The following is a 22,700-nucleotide window of genomic DNA, read 5'->3' on the forward strand; positions in this document are numbered from 1 at the left end:
ACACCTCTGCGGGAGAGCCTCGGGCCAAGCAACCACTCACACTTTCTTTTTTCCTCCCTCTGTTTCGCACCAAGTCATCCCCCGCAGGACGAAAGGCAAAACTTCAGAACACACGCCTGTCTGACATGGCCGTGTACCTTCAGTGAAGTTCAACTTGAATAAATCCCCCTCATATTACCATCATTTATGACACCACGGCTGGAGAAATAATGAACAGAAAGACACTTATGCACTACTGATCGAGTGTTGGACGGTCTAGCTTCTCTTGAAATGTCCGACTTGAAAATGGCGTCGCAAGTGTATCTGCAATTAAATCCACACACAAATCAAGAATATATTTGAGATTTTCAAACGGTCGCCAGTTACGATTTTCTGGTGTGTTGATTCAGCATAGCGCTGCCTCCTCTCGAGCGAGTATCCAATCACAAAACGCATTCATCACCTTCAGCGAGAAGGTTCACTATCAACTTGTGATCTGATTGGCTATCGCAACTGTCTATCAACAGTAAAAGCCCTCTTGAGACACAGAACAGACGCCCGCATGCATGTATCTGAAGCCCTTGGAAAAAATAATGCGTGCTACTGCTATCGTGAAATCTGCCTGGCAACACGAGCTAGCTGAATTCTGATTGGATAAAAACTGTAACCAAAAAATTCAACACTAGGATTTAATATGACATCAATGTAAAGAATATGATGATGATTTCTTGATTATGTTAGGCCAGCAGAGAAGGCCTTGATGGCCTTGACCGCTCGCCACTGCCGTGTACTGACTAATAATAATACAAATCAAAATAACAGACTAATATGTCCGACTGCCGTTGTGTCTTACAGGAGAATTTGGCGAGGTGTATCGTGGTATTCTGAAGGTGCCAGGCAAGAAAGAGGCGGCCGTGGCCGTCAAGACGCTGAAGCCAGGCTACTCGGAGAAACAGAGGCAGGACTTTCTGGGCGAGGCTTCCATCATGGGCCAATTTTCCCACCAGAACATCATCCGCCTGGAGGGCGTGGTCACCAAATGTAAGGACTTTGCCGTTGAAACGTCATCTCACCTGTTTCTTAACACGGTTTATGTGTGTGCAGTCAAACACGCCATGATCGTGACAGAATACATGGAGAATGGAGCATTGGACAGATACCTCAGGGTGAGTTCACGCGTATTAAACTCTTAGAAATTTTGAACAAGGATGAGGGCATGTTCATTTTTGACTGGCCCGTAACAAAGACAAGTGAGCATCATTAAGTTCCGGTCAGTATATCAGGCCGACCCAAGTTGGGCCTAGACTGTCCCTCTGCGACAAACACAAATTCAGAAATTGATACAAAATGTCAGTAGTCATAGATGGTGAAACTTAGTGTGGGCCGCGATTATGTAAATGAAAAATTCACAAAATGTATAACTCGGACACATATTTTCAGAATGAGGAAAAACAACACAAGATTTACCTTAGTTAGTGAAAACTGACACTCCGGAGATGCAAAAGTAGCTATTAAGTTTTGTTTGGAAAAACACAATAACTTTAGTAAGTTACAACTAGAAAAACATCCAAATGCCCCGTTAAGTAAAATCTGTGGTCATTTTCACATTCCTGGAGTCTCATTTTTACATTCAAACACACTCTGAGTCTTTAGCCTTACTAATTTCTTGACATCCGTTTCTTTGCAATCGACACATCATATATACCGCTGAAAGTAAATAAAACAGAAATAGCAATGAAGTGAATTTAAATGACAACCTCACAAATTTTGAAATGTCTATCAATTAGCGATTAGCTTCTCTGTGCTACGGCGCTGATCACATTATTTTTCTTGTCATCAGGACCGCGACGGTGAGATTTCCTCCTTCCAGCTGGTGGGCATGCTGCGTGGCATTGCTGCGGGCATGAAGTACCTCTCTGATATGAGCTACGTCCACCGCGACCTGGCCGCTCGCAACATCCTGGTGAACAACAATCTGGAGTGTAAAGTGTCCGACTTTGGCTTATCGCGAGTGCTGGAAGACGATCCTGAGGGGACCTACACCACAAGTGTGAGTAGACGTACGCCGAATGGCTTGCACGTGTGACTTTAAAATCATGTTTAGATGATTTTGGTGTCTTTTTATTCGACAGGGAGGAAAGATCCCCATTCGCTGGACGGCACCGGAGGCAATCGCGTACAGGAAGTTCACGTCAGCGAGCGACGTGTGGAGTTTTGGCATTGTTATGTGGGAGGTGATGGCGTTTGGCGAAAGGCCCTATTGGGACATGAGTAATCACGAGGTAAGATTTTTGTTTTTAACTCGCTGCGACGTTTACCGGCCGATCAGAGTCATCAGCGGGGGGCTCCTGCTAAATTGTCCGCAGGTGATGAAGGCTATCAACGAGGCCTTCAGGCTGCCAGCGCCCATGGACTGTCCCTCGGCTGTTTACCAGCTCATGCTGCAGTGCTGGCTCCAGGACCGCTCCAAGAGGCCACGTTTCGGGGACATTGTCAGCTTGTTGGACAAACTCCTCCGGAGTCCAGAGTCACTCAAGGCCATTGCTGACTTTGACCCACGGTAACCTCTTTTCAAGTCCGAAACATGACATGGGAAAATAATAATTTGTAATTCCGATATACAAGGTGTGTCTGAAAAGTTACAGGACTGGTATCATATTTAAAATCCAACAAACAAACCACAAGTTTTCTCATTATTGTACGTAACTTTCCGATGACACTGCACCTGCTCACGATGCCCCGAGCATCTGACAGTTCCTGTTTGAGAGGTAAATTTGCCGTATCCTCCCTAATGACCCGACTTGGCTCCGAGTTATTTTTGTCCTGTTTCCCAAGCTCAATCGAGTCCTCTAGGAAATCCGTTTTGAAAATGTTGATGATACCAAGATGGGCATGATGACGGAGCTGTGGAAAATCCTGGATGAAAGAAATCTTATTTGATATCAGTCCTGGAACTTTTCTGACACACTTCGTAAATATGACCTATGCACAAAATGCTAATTTGCTGCTACGAAGTCGCTGTAGATCTATACTAGACATTTGAGTAACCAAATCAAGCACATCTTCTCTAAAAACGTTACACTAAAAAATGCTGGGTAGTTCTCCCAACCCGCTGGGTCGCTGTGGATTTTGTTACTTTCATTATTTTGACTCAGCAGATTGGATTCAAGATTGAATTTGGGCGTGCTGAAGCTGTTCGCCATGAAGTTGAAGTCGATTTAATGAAACATTCTCAAAAAACATTTGTGGTTCTTGGATGAATCCGTGGCTAACACCGTTGACTTTGAACACAGGGTTGAGGGTTCAAATCCCGGTCAGGTTGGGCATCCAAGAGAAAAATCTGTGGCAAACATAGGCGAACCTGTTGAGAATAAAATTTATATTTGAAACCACAGCTGTAGTGATAACCTGATTAACCGTTTCTTGTTAGCTCAAACCGGAGTACCCGGAACCCCCCCCCCCCCCCACCCCCCCCAAAAAACCAACAAAAAGCCGGAATCGAACCTTGCACCTTGTGCTAACCAGTCTTCCACCAGTGCGACAGAATTTTGGCATTGTTGTCTGTTGACGAGGACAGATTAAGAAAAGATTTCGGTGTCCTCCATATTCTGACCCAGATGTCCAATTTAACTCATTTAATTCCATCCACAGTCACGAGAGGAAACACTTCAATCATAGCATTGTTTTTCTGGATTTTGACTGATTTTGCAAGGCCGACAGAATATTATGTTCTAAAGATATAAAAACATGGAGCTATGCCGCCAAAAGGAAAAAAAAAAAGGCTAAGACGTATAAATACGTCTTTGGGAGGCGGGGACTACAATTTTGAAAACGTATATATACGTCTTATGGCTTGAAGGAGTTTAGCAAATGTCTTCCAACAGAGACAACACCCACCGCAAAGAAACAAACACACTCGTCAATGTCTTGAGTGTGAGAGATTGCAAGAAAGAAGCTCTCTCTCTTTTTTTTTTTTTTTTTTTTGGGACAGAAGAGACAAAAGGCCAGCTTTGTCGCACCTCCATCGTCACTTTTTCCCTGACTGCTCCAACTGGTTTTCATCACAAAGCGTCTTCCTGCACTGTTATTAAAGTTGTCACTCATCTGCTTTATTATTATTATTATGATCATAAAAACGGGAGATTTATTTGTTCTCCTCCTGCAGCGTATCCATCCGCCTGCCCAGCGTTAGCGGCTCAGACGGCTCCCCCTTCAGGTCCGTGTCCGAGTGGCTGGAATCCATAAAGATGAGCCAGTACAGCGAAAACTTCAGCAGCGCCGGCATCGTCAGCATGGACAAAGTCCTGCAGATGAAGAACGAGTACGTTTGATATGTTTGCTGACATTTGCTGGCGCCAAATATTACATTTATATGATTTTTTTGGGGGGGGGGGGGTTGCTCGATACATTTTATCGCAAGAGTGTGTTTTTCCTCCCAACGGGACATCTGTTCCTGACTTGGTCCAAGTAGTTTCTCGAATCTGCAAAATAGCTGGCGTCATTATCATCTCCAGCCTCACTCAGAACTTGTCAAACGCTTGTGATGGAAAAAAAAAGTACCAAGAGAAACGTGGCCTTTCTTTTTGAGGTCACGCCACTGCTTCTTTCTCTCATCCCTTCAATCCCTCCCTCTGCCCACACACTTTGCCCTGAGCGGCGCTTTTTTGCAAACCCTCAAAAAGTCACTTTTGGCTGTGGAGGACAAAATGCTTCTTGTGGCTTTTTTTTAAAGAAAACTAAAGAGAGCATTTTTGAAGAAATTGAAGGTGCAAGAGTCGTTAAGTCTTATCTTCTCACATGTATGGCAACACTTAGAAGTGGGCCAATTGGACGAAATTGCCCAAACGTTTGGAGAAAAGGCTTAGTCGAGCACATCATATCTGCTTGTTTGGGACAATAATGAGGGCCAGAGTTTTTTCCAAGCGGGCGAGCAGCCAAAAGGAAGCCGCAAGAGGCGGCATCTTCCCTGCCTGCTGTACGCCCGTTCACATCTTAACTGGCTGTGATTTGAGAAGATTGGGAAGCAGATGACAAAATCCTTTCAAGCGTTTGTCGCGGGGCATGGTGTGATTGCGCGGTTCCATCTGCAAGCACTCTGAAGCCCACCGGCGGCCAAGTGAATCATTGTTAAATCATTAAAGCCGCTAATGAAGGCTTTGACTTAAGTGTCGTCCTTTTCATGTTGGTACGTTGAACCCGCTCCACATGAATGGAGCGCAGGGCGGATGTTTAATGACTTCAAGGCACAGGAGCGTGAAGTGTTGGAAGGGGGCCAGAGTGCAAACGCTCACCAAATGTCGTGTTTCTTGCTCTCTTGTCTCGCTGTCACAGGGACATTAAAGACATCGGTGTGAGGCTGCCTGGACATTTGAAAAGAATCGCCTACAGCATTTTGGGCTTAAAGGACCAAACCAGCACCCTGAGCGTGTTCGCAGTGTGAACGCCATCACAAAAAAAGGGGGGAATTGAAATCAAGCACTGAAGCAGAGAGCCCTTTGGACTCCCAATTGAGCTGGAGCGACACCGCAGGGACGGCGCAAGAAAAAACAAACATCCTGTACAGTTTTTTTTTTTTTTTTTCACGCTCATATCAACAAGAGAGCGCAGTAAACATTGGCGAGCGATGGCGGAAATACGCAAATAGACACAAGTACTCATTCCTGTTTTAAAGAAGAAACAGCACTCATGGGAGTGGCTTCACATGTGCGTTCAATGTGGAGCAAACACGGAAGGTGCTGCAGCGTGGGCGAGGAGAGCGAGCGGGCGGTCCGGCTTTCACTTCACGTTCAACCAGCGAGGGCGCTTGAGACAAGCTGGAGATGGCCCGCCATAATCTTGCAAAAATAAAAAAGTGATATATGAGGTACTTTGTAAATAATCAATTTTTCTTTGTATTTGGGAGTTCACCCAAACCACTGGGATTAAAAAAAAAATTCTAATGTAGCACTTCCTTTGAAAATATTGTGGTTTTGGTTTGTTGAGACAGGAAATGGCTTATTATGCTTTTAAAAATGAAAAGCAATAGTGCAAATGAGAAGGCACTCGATCTGATCTGCCGGTAATGAAGATGGAGTGGGTAAGCGATGCCAGAATGCAAAAAAAAAAAAAAAAAGATGTCATGAGGATGAGTCTTGTGGCAGAGATGATTTCTGACTAAATAATAGTTTCGACGTCTTGTCTATTTTTGTAAACTACACTCAAATTCTCATGTGCTGTTCTGGAGAACATGAGGATCAAATGCTTTGACAATGAAGTGCGACAGTTTTAAGTGCCTGTTTGATTTTTATTTTTTTAATTGATGACTGCAAATTGTGTTACTGATGGACACCTTTCTTGACTTGAATTTTTCAAATGATCCTTTTGTAGATGTAGCGTTGGAAAAAGGGATTCTTTTTTTGTGTGTGTGCGTGTGTTACATTTTATATGATGTCACTTCACAGATAACTTTGTACAGTTTCCACTTTTTTTCTATCCAAAGCCATCTTAGCTGCCTCTCCAAAAATGGTCTTTCAGCAAAGTCGTAATGCCTTCACTTTTGACTTTTTAAAAATGTATTTAATAGTCTATTTATTTTTTACTTTTATTTATTCGTCCTGATAAAACACTGATCTTGGATTAGAATTGAAGGTGGCTCTGTCCCAAAAAAAAAGCTGTGTCCCTTTTATTGCTGAAATATTCAAAGTTCGGTTTGCTTTCATGCATATGTGGAGCAATAAAGTCTTAAATCCTTATTTTTGACACACAACCATGTCGCGCTTTGTGTCTGATTTTTTTTTTTTATCAACATTTGCACCGTATATGCGTTCCAGTAGATATAGTCCTGCACAACGAGAAGTCATTACAGAGAAACTAGTTGTTCATTTGGACTGGAGTAATATGGAAACACATTTCTGCCAGTAAAAAAATGAGGGGGGAGTAATAATTACAGTATGTAATACTAAGTTGAATTTAATTTAAATTAAAAAGTATGGAATATTGAAATAATGTTAAAGGTTACTAGTTGTCACCGCATGTCGTGCAGAGCAGGCTTCATACGTGGTCTCTTTTTTTTCTCTTTCTCCTTTTGCTAGCGTGTAGGTTTGACATTAGCGGAATGCGACCGAGCCAAATTAAAGGCACGAACACATTTTACGCATGCCCATATTTGGCACAGGCTGCGAAACAACCCGACAGGAAGTAGCCTGGGAACTTTTCCCACTGATTTGGACGGAAAATAGTCGGCAGCGCAGCAATATATTTCGTTTCATGGAAATCCCTGTGTTAAATTTGCTCATCCTATTCTGATGTTGCGGCAGGATCTGGGGGAATTTAGGCTCGTACGTGAGCTAAGTGGACTTCAGGCAGAGCTGGGAACAATTTCTTGACCATCTCATGGTACGTCATTTACGGTATCAGAGCTCGTGACACCACATGAATGACGTAGTCCTCCATTTTCTCCTTTATGCTGTTTTCTCTTAAGAACTATGGGCTTACATCTTTCCAACTGGACGCGCTGTGACGTCGTCAGAGCGCGCTGTGTTAAATGTGATGTGAACGGGCCTTTACACACGATTTCAAAATGGCGTTTCTTCAAAATACTGTTTTGACATGTAACCACTTCAAGTGTACATTTTTCGCCCAGCTTCTTATATTCATCATACTCTAAAACAGGGGTGCCCGTTGTGTCATTCACGGTTGAACAGTAGCTCGCAAAGGGAGTGTGGGTTGATGGCTTTGGCGTACAGAGAAGCCAATTATAGCCATTTCCATTGTGCTCAGTCCACTCTAAACCAAATAGTAAAGTATAAAAACGATTTGGGAACATTTAAGCTAAGTGTTTCCACACAAAGTCCAAGGGGGATTTTGCTCCGTGGTGGGGCGTCTCGCACTAACCGGAGAAGGCATGCGCTCATAGTTTCCCCGGTGCTGGAGAATGACGGCGTAGTGGTCCACCACCGCAACCAGCAGCCGAAGAAAGAGCAAACATTATGTCCAAGCACCCCTCCAATGTGTCTAATGTTCATTGGGTGGTGTGCGCAAGGCTCGCTATCAGCTGCTCCTGTCCGGACTCTGTTCTTGACTCATTCCATTCAGCGCCAGTCATCAGTAAATGCGGAAAATGTGCACTGGTTGTGCAATATGGTTTCATGCAGTTATGCAAAGTACAGCTATATATACGACCTAAAACATTTTAATTCTAATTCTAAATAAATCTATATTAAGTATATAGATAACTTGGATTTGGTTATTTTATTTGCAGCTGGCGGTCGTTGCCAACGTTGTCACATTTCGGTGTAACATTTGACTTTTTTTTTTTTCACAAGGTCCTTCAGTCTTATCACGCTTGCCGTCACCTTCAAAATGATTGATTCATCTGACAAAGCCTTTAAATACATTCTTTAGATAAGAAAGAGGAATGTCAATGTTTAAGTATTGAATTCATCTGTAAGAAAGGAGCCTGAGAACTGTGATTTGTCACTAAGTCTTTGGCGAGTCTTTGTCCTTGACTTCCAGCTGGCTGTGTGTTCTCGCCCCCCTCCGACCAATAGAAGGCCTCAAAATAGTCGCGGCTTTGTGTGGCAGGCTCTAAACGAAAGAAAGACATTTTCCATCCATTCTCTCTCCCCGTGGCGGATTCTTTTTTTTTTTTTTTTTCCAAGGGCGAGATGGAAAAAGAGGGGCAGAGCCTGTTGATTGTACTCATTGGTTTTATGCAAATCCACACGTGAGCGTGTCCAAACCGAGCGCCGGCCGGTGGAGTTGCGCTTGATGTCCCTGTCGTCAGCTATAATGTGATTATCCTGGCTCTGCAGGGGCTGAATGTGTGCAAGTTTCTATCTTGTCATTAAGGACTGTAAATAACAGGCATGCTCGGGACGCAAGACTGGAGGGAGGTCTGGTGGTGTCGGTGATGCTGGCAGCAGCATTTAGTTGCAGACTGGAGCCATGCTCGAGGTTTATACGAGGTCACTTTAGCATATTTGGCCATTGTGCCCCAAAAGTGTGGGGACTCAGCTTTTCTATCATCTTGCGGTTTCTTCCACGTCTTTTCTCCATGCGTGGACCAGATGAGAAAGATGAAAAGCTTTTTTTTTTTTTTTTTTTATGTCTCACTTCTTCCTCTTTGTCATGCATAGAAAAAGGGAGAGGGAAAAAAAAAAAGGGCAGCGCTGTGGAATTTACATCCTGGCTAACTTTAGCTTTGGGTTCCTGACCAGAAAACACATCCTCCAATTTCTGTCTATATTGGTCTTCCTGCGTCTTTCCTTATGAGGATTTTGCACATAATTCCTCTTCCAAGCTCCACAGTGGCCCACTGGAAGATTTTAAGACCTGAACCAAGATGACACATATTTCAAAAGCTCCCATTTGAAATAAGATGCTTGAATGAACTCTTTAAAAACTTTAGCCAAGCAATGAATTGTTTTCCTTAAATTTCCCAAACTTAGCTGCTGATTGATTGCTATACGAGGCCACGTGAGATAAGGACTCCGGAACGTTGAATTCTGAACCATAGATAACTTTAAATGACAAATGTTTACTTCGAGCTGCTACAATCAAAGAGTTCAAACGCAAAACTGAAATTTCTATTGTGATTTATTTATTTATTTGTTTGTATTTTTTTTAATTTATTTTTTTTATGTCTTGTTCCAAAAAGTTCTTACTTTTTATTCTAAGTTAATATAAATTAACCAACTAAGAGGCTTATTTTGGGAAAAAAAATCAAAGTTTTACACTTGGGCTTTTTACTATCGTTCATTCCGTGTACATTTTAGATTCTATTCTATAATATGCTCAATCTGTCAAAATGAGTGAGCAATATTCATTTCAAAACCAGAAACCAGGGAATCAGAACAATAGTTTACAGAGCCTTTTTGCAACAGACTATCAGGTCGTCAAAGGTCAAATATATAATAATATATTTAAATTCAGGTAGTAATTGTAACACTACAACTTTAAGTTGGATTTATTGACTTAAAAAATTCAAAGAAGCACAAATTCATCGAACATTTTTTGAAAGCGTGCCAAAAATGCGTCATGATTCGATTTCTTTTAGCCTGCAGGTTGCAGGCTACAACCCTCTCCAAAATGGGAGCATTTTCTTTCCTCACTTTTCGGTTCCCTCCCCTTTTCATTTCCGCTTGTCTGCATATGTTGTGGAGGCCATTAATCGCCCCGTGCGCAACAAGCACCCCAGCAGATAATTACGGTCATTAAAGCAATTAGGGAGCACATGGAGGGCAGGTTTTTGTTAGACCCCGAGGCTCCGCTCTCCTCCATCGGGGAGGGCTGAGGCGCTCCACGGACTCCACACACAAAAATATAAGCGAAGCGAGTCCATTGGATGAAGGCACTTCCTTTTGGTGTCGCCTTCACAGACCTCGCCAGCTTGGTGACCAGACGCATTAGCCAGCAGAATTTCTTCCCGCTCTCACGTCCTCTGAAGACTATTTTGGTGCTTCAGCAAATGGGAGGGAAGCAGACGGCGGTTTTGCAGCATTTATACTCACGTATGCTCACACACATGCATCACCACGCCTGTCATGTCATGTGAGCCTTAGCCTAATATTATGCTCTCATTGTGTCTGACACTGTGGGAGTCCTCGCAGATGCAAGCGATTGAATAAGCGAAACAAGCTTCACATGTGCGCGCAAGCCGCAGAAAGTCCCCCGGCGCTTTTGCTCGCCGTGTTGGAGGACAAAACCGTCGCCCGACGCTCGGCCTGTTCGGGACTTTTCCCAGCATTCCCCCTGTTGCCCTTGGCGCACGTGCGCCAAGAAAATAAGAAGGGAAGCCAGCGAGGAACAAGGAGCTGCTGTTGCAGGTTGTCTCATGTTCAAAATGAAAGCGGCGGTTTGTTGATGAGATCATGTTTGCGTTCAGATCCAAGATAAAGCGTTTAGGAAAATGTTCATGCGGTCATCGTTATTGTCGGGACCGAAAGGTCAGTCAGCGTCAAACCAGAAAAGTCAACTAAAGAATAGACAAAGTGTGCTTTTCTTTCTTTTTCATTTTTTTTCTAAATGGCTACAGTTTTTATTCATTATATATTTTTTTCATTAATCAACCGATTAATCGGCTCTCGGAATTTTATCCTTCCATATATCCATACTGGCATCAGCCTCAAAATCTTTTTCAGTGTTTTAGAGTGCCCCATTCTCATTCTTGAGTGTATGCACGTCATGAAGAGAAGGCAGAAGGAAGAGTGAGGTAAACTTTTTATTTATTTATTTTTCATTTTGAATTGACAGCCACATTGTGGACATGTGCTTGGCACGAGCATGGCTGCTTTAGAGTGCCTCATTGTCACGCTGTGATCCTGAACGTCATGATCTGTCTAGGTTTTTTTTTTAATATCAAGATATTCTTGTGTTCTTTTGTCTATGTGTGTCTCGTTAGGTTATTGGATCCTCATGTGCTTGTCATCCCGGTCCCTTGTGTGAGCCAATCAGCTCCCTCCAACCCTTTATGTCTTGTCCAGGTGTTCCTCGTTGACTCGTCAACTTGTCTGTATTTAGTTCCCTGCTTCCTTTCAGTCTTTGTTGGTTCATTGTCAACTGTACTTTGGCCGTGCCGCATCTTTTTGCATTTGTGGGTTGCCATGTCCTGTTTTCTGTGTGATAGTTTGAGTCTTGTTCTTTTGTACATTAGTATTTTTTTTATTAACGAAGTACCTGCTTTGCCTTTCGGTTTGTTCTTTTGGAAATGTAACTGTTATGATCAACTCCCTACATATTTCTTTTCAGGTTAAACTGTTGGATGTGCGTATTCGACATGCCCTCGGCATTAGAGAGTAGGACAATTATGCAGCCTCATCTTTTGCCCCCCCCCCTCCTTTTTTTTTAATCTTTCAAAGATGGCTGCCTTAACGACACTCTTCTCCGGGGTGAGTCAAGTTTAGAAGACATTTTCACTTTATAGTTCAGTCCTACTTTAAACTCAGTTATATTCCCACATCCAACACAAAGCTGTTGTGAAATGCGCTCTATAAATGAAGTTGTATCGTGTAATATTTTTATTCAGCATTAATTTACCAGTAAATTGCCGTTAGCACATACACATGCTTTTTTTCCATGCATGCGTGATTTACAACAAGACTATTCCACACATATATGAAGGTATTAAAGAAAACACATTTTGTTGCTTTTTAAAACATGATTTGTGGTTTGAGATGCATACTCGTCATATTTTGTGGCATCCAGAGAGAACCAATATAAGCATATGATCTCCACACAGAAAGGCTGCAGCCGAGATTCGAACTCTTGACCTCCCTTACTGTTTGAGAGGCTGACTAGCTAACCACTAATGCACTGAGATGACGTCACAAAGGTCTTTATTTTTAATGGGATGACTAAACATGACCCCTTTAGGGCAAAAAAATGAGTAACATGCTCATCTTTAAATATAGCATTTTAAGTCAAAATAAAAATCTTGTAGGTTGCTGTCCCATCGTTTTTTTGCTGTTTAAAGGGGTGGGTGAGCTGTTTTAACACACCAGTGCCTCCCCCTGCTGGCCATGCTATACAATTTAGGTTTTAGACACTCCACAAGAGCTCACTTAGTGGTATTGGTATTCCCTTTTATTTGATAACTTTTGATTCATTGTATTGTATAGCTTGCGGTAAAAAAAAAAAAAAAAAAAAATATAAATATATGTATAATAAAAAAAAAAAATATATATATACAGTAAACCCCCAGTTATCGCGGTTAATGGGGACCGAGACCACCCGCGAAAACTAAAAATCCGCGAAGTAGCGTCGCACCTTCAAAAATGCTTAAAAAAATATATATATATGTTTATATATATATATACGGGTAGAGTGAGAGAGAGTGAAATTCATGTTATAACAAAAAAAAACAAATTATTATTAAAACTTTTTTTTTATTCCCCAGCCATTATTTTTGTATTTATTCAATTACTTCTTTTTGTATTTATTTAATTACTTCGACTTTTACCTGCTGGAACGCCGTCCGGTGTGCCCTGTGAATGTTATGATCCTCCAGCAGAGCTGGAGGGTTGAGCAGGACTCTCCAAACGCAGACACGGGAAAAAAGGTGGTGATACAAAGACATTTATTATAATCACAATATAGTCAGTATCCAATTACAATCTAGGACTATGAGGGTCTATCGGCTATAATATATATAATACCAATCTATCGGCGGAAAGAACGTAAAGCGCTGGTGGAACACTCGCACCAGGAAAAGGGAATAACTATAGAACGAAAAACGCTTGCAAAAGGCAAGGAATGACTGACGAAGATTGCTTACTACGGAAGGATAAGAGGAGACCAATCATCGACAGAAAAAGAGAACAGAAAACGAGCCGAGCTGTAGCTGATAACGAAATGAAAGAAAAACGCGACAACAAGAAACACTTGAACAAGATAACGATCGAAGTACGGGAGCATGAGCAAGTAGGATAACAATCCGACGCCAGGTAGTCAGTGTAGGTGGATTATATAGTGAGTGTAATCAGTGAGTGAATGGGAATCCGGTGCGGGGCTGGTGGGCGCGTCTCGCAGCAGCTGACGGCATGGCGCGAGACGATCGCTGGAGGAACGCCCACACAGCTGAAAAAACAAAAACACACGCGGCATGACAGGCACGGATCATGACAATGAAATGAAAGGTGGCATTCTTCATTTATTTATTTATTCATTTATTCATTCATAACTGACAGCCTCGCGCTCCGCTCGTGCCCGGGCGGAAGAGGTGCTCCTCTTCGGCTTAATTGTCACGCACGCCGGACCTGCTCCCCCGAAGCGTGTCTCCGTTCGGTTGAACTCGGTTTCATTTCGCCCCGCTCGTGCCCCGGGCGGAAGATGCTCCTATTCGGCTTAACTGCCACGCACGCCGGCCGGCCTCCTCCGGAGCTCTGGTACGGTCCGAACCGCGCGAAACGTCGCCCCCGATCTTGCCCGGGGGAACGTGCTCTTCTTCGTCCACTCTCCTCTTCGCCCACGCTCTTCTTCGGCGCACGCCGGCCGTCTAACCGCTCCAGCGCCCGGTCGTGCCGCTCGGCGAAACTACAATGCCCCCGAGTGTTTTTTAGACCCGCGAAAGGTGAACCGCGAAGTAGCGAGGTTTCACTGTATACACACATATATATATATATATATATATATATATATATATATATATATATATATTATGCAGGAGAGTCGTTCGAACTGCAATTTTGCCGTATTGTATCTGACCACAAGGGGTCAGACTGGCTCCAAGGAGTGTTGATCATGAATGCCTTTTCACACTGCACGTGCTTTCTTGGTGTTGCCTGTTGGAAGTGGTTGCTTAGCAACCTTCTAGGAAGTAGCATGGATACTTTGCTCACCCGTGACCTGAATGATGTAATGCACACATAGAAATGATAACTTTTCTCTCTTGAAAGTATTGTTTAGAATTTAAATATTTGCTTATTTTTGATGAATGGGGCATGATGCATGGCCCCAAATGACAAAAACACAAAAGCGTGAGACTTTTAATCACACAACTGATATAGTATTATAATACATGAGAAGCATTCAGTTCAAGCGCATTTTAGAATGGTGTGTAACTCGTCTAAATCTTAATTTCGGTGCGGAAGGTCTGTGCGTGATCGTGTTTGGCTGGGTGTCGCTGCGCCCGGACCGTTAGCGTCCCCTCGGCGCCGAGAGATGACGTCACAGAGGTGGGGTCCACGTCCTCAGGTAGTTGACACTTGTGGGTGAAGGTGTTCATCACAGAACCATCCTGGGCCAACTGTCAATCAGGGAAAAGACCAACAGAGACGTCAGTCAAGGCTTCCACAGCGAAATACGCATTTATGCAGGGTGCATGCGAGTGTAGTAACGCTGGATAGTGCTATGTCCTACTAAATCACCTGCTACTAATAGCTATTAGCTAACTCAAATAACACATTGCTAACCTTTTCCGCACGGACTTCAATTTGGTTGTTGGACGTGGTGACGATGACCTCTTCAGGGGAGAAGTCTCGAACGTCCACTGTGAACTGGTACGAATCACCAAGCGCTTTGATCTTGCCACTTCCGCCTGCAAAAAAATTAATAAATCAAGGTTGTTAGGAAGAGAACAAGTGGACTTGTTTGGATGTTTACCCAACACCAGCGCTGCGCAATGTCTTCATATCTGTGATGAGATGACAAACGGTGCAGCTTTATGAAGTCACTTTATTTGTAGAAATTATTTCTGGTTTCACCCTCATGTTGCGTATTTTCCGACATTACATATTTACATTAGATATTTAAATGTACTAAATCCGATTCATCAAGTAATTAGTTGCAAAAGATTCAAATCTATAGAAAACATGCAGTACTTTTCCCATCTAGTATCCTGTTCCACATAGGGTTTTTTTCTCTAGCACTCCCATTCGAGAGCGTCGTTGGGCGGAATCTCCTGCTTGGCACTCAGAGGCGAGGAGTTATGCGCTACATTACTCCTTTACATTACTCAGGATACTTTTGTACTTTCCAGAGAAGTTATGACGCAACATTCTTTTTTACTTTGACTTAAGTACATATAAGAATAAACGTTAAGAGCTCAAGAGTTGCATTCTGTTCGCTATTTTCATTTTTATCTATTTATTAGATAGATTGTGCAATCGATTATTTATTTATTTTTTAAGTGAGTCATTTGACGTTTAACTCCGTTCCACCTATCAATCAGAGCCAGGCAGTCACGTGACCGAATCCCCTCAATGCGGGCTTGTCAAAGTGACTCACTTCCGTGAAGAATTGAAGGATAGGGCAGCACGCGATTTAAACTGCGTCCAAATTTGTATGCTGCGAACTTTGAAGGACTATTTTCAGGCTGGGTCTTTTGAAGGGTCTTCCTCATGTAGCCTCTGTGGACTCCATAAACGGTGGCGAATTTGGACAGGCTTTTCAAATGTCACGTGACTGTCATCTTTATGGCCGCAAGATGGCGGCAATGTGTTTGGCTGGTCTTAATTCAATTATTTTGATGAATAAAGCAAATATTTCAGTCGTTAGACACTATGCATATAATGTTGTTGTTTCAAAAAGTGTCTAGATCACAGACTATTCCACTATCCTGACATAGTGATGACTCTTATTTTGAAGAATAAATTCCCTGCGCACAGAAAACAGAAATTCATGTTTTTTGTTGAACGTCTTATGAACAATGTTAAAACAAATGCCATTTTTATTTTTCACTATTTTTTTTTTACATTCTAAAGATTTTATTTAATCTCCCACAACCCAAAAAACATGCATCTCAGGTTCATTAACATTCAATCATCCTGTTATGTGACCTACGATTGGCTGGTGACCAGTCCAGGGTGTAACCCTGCCTCTCATCAGACGGTATCAACCTTATTTCTAGGCCCCATGAGCCATTGCATGAATTTTGGGTGCGACTGCCATTATTAAGTCGAACAGGTGTTTTGTTTACATGGTAACTGGTTGCGCGAGTCCACTTTCTATGGCTGTGACAGACTTAAACAATGTGGCAGCGCTAGTTGTCGCAATTTTATTTTTTGTTTTCAATACTGCTTCCTACTATTTGGATAGGAGGATGTCATTAAAAAGTGCCCAGTGACTTTTAGTTCTTTGGTCAACTCTGTTGTTACAACAGTGAGACAACGAGCAATCGCAAATGCTCTGAGGCGTAACAGTAGCTACACAGGAATAAAGTTGGTCATTTTTTTATCAAAAGAGGTTGGACAGATATTTAGCTGAAAGCAGATGTTGGACCCAGCCAAACTCACCACTTCTCACTTCACGGTAACCAGATGGCCGAGATAATCTTAACGCGGAATGTAAAAAAAAAAAAAAAAAAAAACTTAACATTGCTTAATGTTCAAAAACTGGCAACAAAAAAAATATTTTACACATCTCTATTCATGTCCACTTCCACCTCCGAAAAAATTAAAACCATCGTCATATAAAAAGGTTAAGGTCCCAATGTAAGAAAAATGGCATCAATCGTCACCAAAACTCCAGTGAAAATGTCCAAACTGGGCCCAACTGTCCAATATTACACATTGGTTTCAAGTGACACCTTCGTTTTAGATCTCAGGTGTGAATGAAAAGCAGGTGTGTTAAACTTGGCTCTCAAACTCTCTCACAGGTCATTGAAAGTTCAATATGACACTCATGCTAAAGAGCTCTCTGAGCATCTGAATAAAATGAAATCGACCACACGTTATGACAAATGTGACCAAATGTGACCATTTTCCCTCCCTAGCGACCGAAGACTGAAAGACTCGAATCTCTGAGGTCCCTGAAAGCACCTTAAGTGAATGTCGTGTTGTGTAGGATGTGTTAAAGAAGACCTCACGTATCATTCATAACATTAAAAATGACAAGTTGAAGACGAGGTAAGGTACCGTTTGCCTATTGTATAGATATCTTCTGTAGCGACTACAACTGCTGCAACTATTTCTTCATCTTTGTATTTTCCGACAGTTTGGATGCCTTGTGGCACAATGCTGCCCATTCAGGTCAGTCTTGGTATTACAATTAATAAACGATCCATTTTAAGATGTTAAGAACCGTTACTTGCATATAAAGTTTAATCACCAGGGAGGCCCTGTTGATGAATGAAAAATGTTAATGGAATGGAAAGAACAGCATTCCAAAGATACCTCGTGAATTATGACTCGGTTTCCCCACACCCTTCCTTCCTGCCAGCGAAGTGGGGAACACAGCCAATAACATAACAAGATTGTTCACATGCAGCAACAATAATTGGTGAAATCTGTCATCTGAGCGTAAACAAAGGTTATCAATGCTGCTGCTGCTATGAGCTGATGCTATCAATATTATGCTTAGCTGTCGAAGTGGTCAAAGAGGATTGTTTGGGGTCAAAACACGATAGAGGTTTCTTTAATTATCAGATCTGAGGGCTGATTCGTGTTGTATGTAGCCAGTGAAAGTGCGGCTCTGAAAGTGCGGTTAACCCAGTGCTTCTCAATTATTTTCTGTTACGCCCCCCCCCCTCCCCCAACTATAAATAATAGCATTTTCGTTGCAAAACAAACCTACACCGCAGAGTTAATACTCGCAGCGCAGAATAGGCAAGGAGAGCGCCACTGCCACCTACTGGAGTGGATGTGCAATTACACTTTATTGTAGTATGGTGGGGAAGAAAAGCATGTTCCCCAGGCCCCCCCCCCTCTCAGTATCGCACTGAAGTAGAAGTCAGTGTGACGTGCCTTGGAGGTGGAAAACAGCCATTCACGTGAAGGATAAGAAAAAAAACCCTGCTAGAACAGCTGAACTTTAATTGGGGTTAACCAGAGGCACTGCAAATGGTGACAGGTGTGTGCTGACTCCCGTTTAAATATGAGTTTGAATCTGATTGGTTCATTCTGAACACATTCACATGTATATGTGTACTGCTACCTTGAAATGCGCCGAGTATTATCTAATATTCAGAAATGCAGAGAGGATTGGAGTGTTTTTAATCCCTTGAGTGCTTTGTACAGTATCCCGCTAAAATGCAAAGACGAGCACGGGAAGGGACAATAGTTGAACTTAGGCATGCACGACTGTTTGCCACCGTGAAAGGAGCCAGTGGAGGGAGATGAAGCTTTGTTGCGCCCATCTCGACATACAGAGGCACAATCAGAGAGACAGGCGCAGAGAAATGGATTCATACGAGCATAATGGACACTCTCAATAGCAGCTGGCCCGCTAATAGCCTGTCATAACTAAGAATTATCCTCAAAAGGCGCTAGACAGATCGTGGAACGCAAAGGCCTCATCTCGAGCTCTAGGTCGCCGAAGGGAACGTGGGAGCGATGAGCAAATGTTGTCCGTGGACAAGTTGTCACCCAGGGGCCATTCGAGTGAGACATGTCGTGTGTTTCCTCATTTTTAAGATCATCACAACAGTTCTACACGCACCATTCATGAGCTAACATTAATAAGCGATGACAAGTTATGAGTTGTTTGTTGAATCAGTTAATGGGCTCGGTTGACACAAATACTTCTGTAACTGTTTCCATTAAAAGGGCAACATGTGAAATATGAGTCTGTCAAAAACTGGCTTTGACGGCCCGCGTGCCAGCTAGCAATGCGTGCCAGCTAGCAATGCGTGCCAGCTAGCAATGCGCCCCAGCTAGCAATGCGTGCCAGCTAGCTGTTGCTCGCTAATTGATTTAGACTGGAGGAAAACTGAAGTGTTTTCTCATGCTGTATTTTCATTGACACCTCATTTTTTTTCCTATCTGTGTGCTTCTCGACTTGTTTTGAGAGTAAGCTACATTCCTACTGTCGCCGTGTGTCGTGTTCTACGTGTTTAATCCTTGCTCGAAAAAAGATTAGCTTAACATACAGCCAGTGGAAAAGAGTCACTTAACCGGGATAAGGATTACTTAACGTGTTTCGCCTTGATAATTGCCATCCAGTGAACCTTACAATCAGGGTCATGTAGCTTTTCATAAGCTCGTCGCAACGTCAGAAAATGATAAACTGCTTTCTTTTTTTTAATGATAGGTACTTAGTCTACATTGTAGTTACCAGGCGACCATTTAATTGAAGAAGCGGACCAACACTGGTTATTTTTCATCTTCAGTCCAATTAAAAACTCGCAAAATATCGGCTGTGTTGAGAGGAGATGGAGTGGGCAGATTAGCTGTTAACATTTCAGATGTAAGGAATTATAAGCATGATTTTGTTATCGTTTAGTTGCTGGCACCCATCCACAAAATCTGATCAAATTTGTTTGGTCAAACCCACACAGATAATCGCTGACTGTTGATGTATACCAAATAAATAGATTTAATGCACCGGGTGTCCTCAAAGTTGCTCCACATTTAACTTTTTTTTTTTTATTTTCTCCATTTTGTTTTACTCACCAAGATGGGAAGCCATCTGGGTTTGACAGCTTTTGGCTTTGCAGTTTTTATCCATCGTTCAACAATTGACATTGGAGCAGCGTTGCAAAATTCCTGCCTGGCAAAAAAAAAACGTTCTGTCCCTGAATAAAGTTCAACCCCACTTTTGATAAGCTTTATGGCCATCAACAAAAGCTGCATTCAGCGGATGCTTCGGAGCGATAAAACTTTCCGCCGACCGACTTCAAGGTGTTCATGGGCTTCGAGAGGACGATTATGACGTGAAACAACTTGCAATCAAATGCAATGCTGCTCCAACGTCAAAAATTGGCAACAGCCTCACGTCTGTCCCGAGTGATACCTCGAATAAAATAGAAAAAAGGAAGCGTATGGCGTCACCCTGCATATAAACTCAATCCATAAACGCTTGCCTTATCTCACCTGTGGGTTTCGTTTTTGCATTTTTATTCATTTAAAGGTACACGACGATGACGTGGCCCTGACAGCCTTCATTTTTTCCCCTTTATCCAGCCCTCGGAAAAAAAAAAAAAAATTTGGACACTCTTGGAGTAAAACTTCATCCTCTGACTTACTTTCCTTATTTGACGGGACGCAACAAATGTGAGGATGATAAAAACCTGTGCTGTTGAGTTTACTCACTGGAACAGCAACCTCGTCGCCATGATTACAATACAGTGTGGCATTGATCCCCCCCCACCCCAACACACACACACCTGTGACTGACTGCGGGAAAGAAGGTGCACCTCCTCAGGCAGGGGGCTACATTTTATAGGCACCCCCCCCCCCCCCCTCCACATGTGCCCCTCTTAAGGCTCCAGTTTCACAAAGCCCCTCACCCCAAAGCACAGAAGAACCCCCTAGATTCTCCAGAAACCCCCCACACCATCCACGCCTCACGCCCTCGTCACCTCCACTCAACACTTTTGCCTCACTAGGAACTAATAGAGTTGTTCTACATGGATAGCAAAGTTTGCGGACTCATGTGCAGAAAGGTAATAGAATAGTGGAAGACGGTGATGGAAAAACTTCACTAGTCAGTGAAAAAACTGGTGGCACTTCTATGCTACTAGTACAAAATGAAACCTTCCTGTGCTGGTCTTGAAACACGACTCGGCCCAACTAGTGAGCATGCATGCACTAGTAGCAGCGGTGGCTGGCGGAGTTTTTTCCAGGGGTCGGGGCAACTGTCACCAATTGGGAGACAACTGCGCTGATTTTACTTCCCATGCTTTTATCACACCGACAACTGCAATCTGAAGGTCCGCTTGTGGCGTCTCTAGCGCACTCGCTGGAATTTGCAATATCTTTTCCAAAGTAACCAGTCATACTGAGAAAGACAACGGCAGATAAAGACGTCCAACATTTTCATCATATTTAAAATGTTTTCTGCTTTGAAGAAGAGAAGAGCCATGACACACGCACATTCGCCGCCAATGTTAGCAAACTTGTCCTTAAAATTTGCAGAGGTATGACGAGACGTCACATTTTAAAAAGGAATTCTAGCAGACGGTGAATGAATTTAAGAGTAAATATGGCAATGCGCACAAGTCAGTATAATGTACATATTACCGATGTCTAGACATTGACATCCGAGACCGAGCTGCCAGTCAGATGCAAAACTCGGGTGTTTGTTGGAATGTCGCGCCCCACCTTGGTCCTATCACTTGCTTGGCGTTGGAGCTATACTGTGACTTTTTAGCTCGAGTCAATAGGTATGGATTTCTGCGATCCAGACTGGAAATAAATCAGAAAAGGAATGAAACAACTTTAGGCATCATATCATGTTCATCTAAAAATAGATATTATTTAAATAGTTTTGTACATTTTAAGCATTTCTTTGCTTTCAAATAAAGTCAAATAAAGCCAATCGACTAGTAATCATTGACTAGTAGCCTCTTTCGCAATACTAGTACCATGAAAATAATGCCCACATGTAGTTTTGCCTTAATCCATTGATATCCATTTTAAGGCACTAGTAAACTTTTTCCTCACTCGTAAGACAATTCAGTGCACTAGTATAATGACAAGGTGCACACTACTAAAATGTCCATTTTATTTATTTATTTATTTATTTTGCTCTAACAGCTTTCCTCGGTAGTGCATGGCACTAACTAGTGTGACATTTGTACACACTAGTACGACAATTACATGGAACTGCAGAGACAAAATGATGTTCTAGGTGACAATTGCATGCTACTAGTAACACAAAGTTTGACTTTTTAAACATCTTCACCAGTTGTACATGCATATCCTTTGGCTTTTGCAAGACATGCTGTCAAGGTGTTGGTGATGTGGAGGCAAAAGTGTGGGACGCAAGTGCAAGGAAGCAGGAGTATTGAAAAACAAATATAAGTATTCACAAAAAAAAAAAAAAAGCAAACAAGTTACGTGGAATAACCAAAACTCTAATTGAGTCCAAAAAAAGAAATCAGCAGCACAAACTGATGACAATGAACCGACAAAAGCGGGAAAAAAATAAATAAATCGCACAACTAAATAAAGCAAATTGACGAGACACCCCTGGGCAAGACACATGTGACTGGACGGAGCTGATTGGCTGACACAAGGAACAGGCCTGATAAGACCAGGTGGAAAGGAAGAACTAACAAGTCGACATGACGTGAAAAAAGGGCCACAAAGACAAAACTAAATTTAAGCGAAACAAAGTGGCCAAAAACAGATCAGTCTTTGTTTTCCGACCAATTTTTACACTCACATGTGACACTTGAGAATATTTTAAGAATAATGCCTGTGCACACTGAAGATCGCCATTGTTTAACAATAAATCCACATTTGCGTCGTGGAGTGTGTATGACCTTCGGGATTCCACCGAAATGCACACACAGTCATCAAACGATACTACATCCCAAGAACTGGCAAGAATTTCAGGGGCGTGCTATTTAAAGCAAAGAAAAA

At 42.5% G+C, this 22,700-nt stretch overlaps 2 protein-coding genes across 4 annotated transcripts in view; one reads left to right on the forward strand and one right to left on the reverse strand.

Moving 5' to 3' along the window:
- The window catches only part of epha2b (eph receptor A2 b), a 31,212-nt gene extending 24,488 nt beyond the window's left edge, over positions 1 to 6,724 (forward strand). The window contains exons 11-17 of one of the 3 annotated variants that reach the window (XM_088289848.1): positions 835 to 1,020; positions 1,084 to 1,145; positions 1,820 to 2,029; positions 2,112 to 2,261; positions 2,346 to 2,539; positions 4,145 to 4,300; positions 5,311 to 6,724. In XM_088289848.1, the coding sequence (XP_088145974.1) occupies positions 835 to 1,020; positions 1,084 to 1,145; positions 1,820 to 2,029; positions 2,112 to 2,261; positions 2,346 to 2,539; positions 4,145 to 4,300; positions 5,311 to 5,419 (1,067 nt within the window). In that variant the 3' untranslated portion in view covers positions 5,420 to 6,724. Of the gene's footprint in view, positions 1 to 834; positions 1,146 to 1,819; positions 2,030 to 2,111; positions 2,540 to 4,144; positions 4,301 to 5,310 lie in introns of all 3 variants that reach the window. The other 2 variants (XM_088289847.1, XM_088289846.1) reach the window with 2 other exon arrangements.
- A 7,703-nt stretch (positions 6,725 to 14,427) lies between these two features.
- hspb7 (heat shock protein family B (small) member 7) lies at positions 14,428 to 15,796 on the reverse strand. The gene is made up of 4 exons (XM_088289213.1): positions 15,750 to 15,796; positions 15,058 to 15,088; positions 14,868 to 14,999; positions 14,428 to 14,701 (listed from the first exon to the last, which is right to left on the reverse strand). Exons 1-4 carry the CDS (start codon positions 15,794 to 15,796, stop codon positions 14,522 to 14,524), a joined length of 390 nt encoding a protein of 129 aa, XP_088145339.1. The 3' UTR covers positions 14,428 to 14,521.
- Between the last annotated feature and the right edge of the window lie 6,904 nt (positions 15,797 to 22,700).

Source organism: Idiotropiscis lumnitzeri, chromosome 3 (assembly GCF_059441095.1).
Source record: "Idiotropiscis lumnitzeri isolate Australia: NSW breed Sydney's pygmy pipehorse chromosome 3, RoL_Ilum_1.0, whole genome shotgun sequence".
NCBI classification, from domain to species: Eukaryota; Metazoa; Chordata; class Actinopteri; order Syngnathiformes; family Syngnathidae; genus Idiotropiscis; species Idiotropiscis lumnitzeri.

Excerpts from the sequence above, each read along its gene's own strand:
- hspb7 (XM_088289213.1), bottom strand. The coding sequence starts at position 15,796 with ATGAGGAAGACCCTTCAAAAGACCCAGCCTGAAAATAGTCCTTCAAA. Across the intron at positions 15,089-15,749 it reads CCTGAAAATAGTCCTTCAAA|ATATGAAGACATTGCGCAGC; the intron begins GTTCGCAGCATA and ends ATCTCATCACAG. Across the intron at positions 14,702-14,867 it reads TTGAAGTCCGTGCGGAAAAG|TTGGCCCAGGATGGTTCTGT; the intron begins GTTAGCAATGTG and ends CCTGATTGACAG.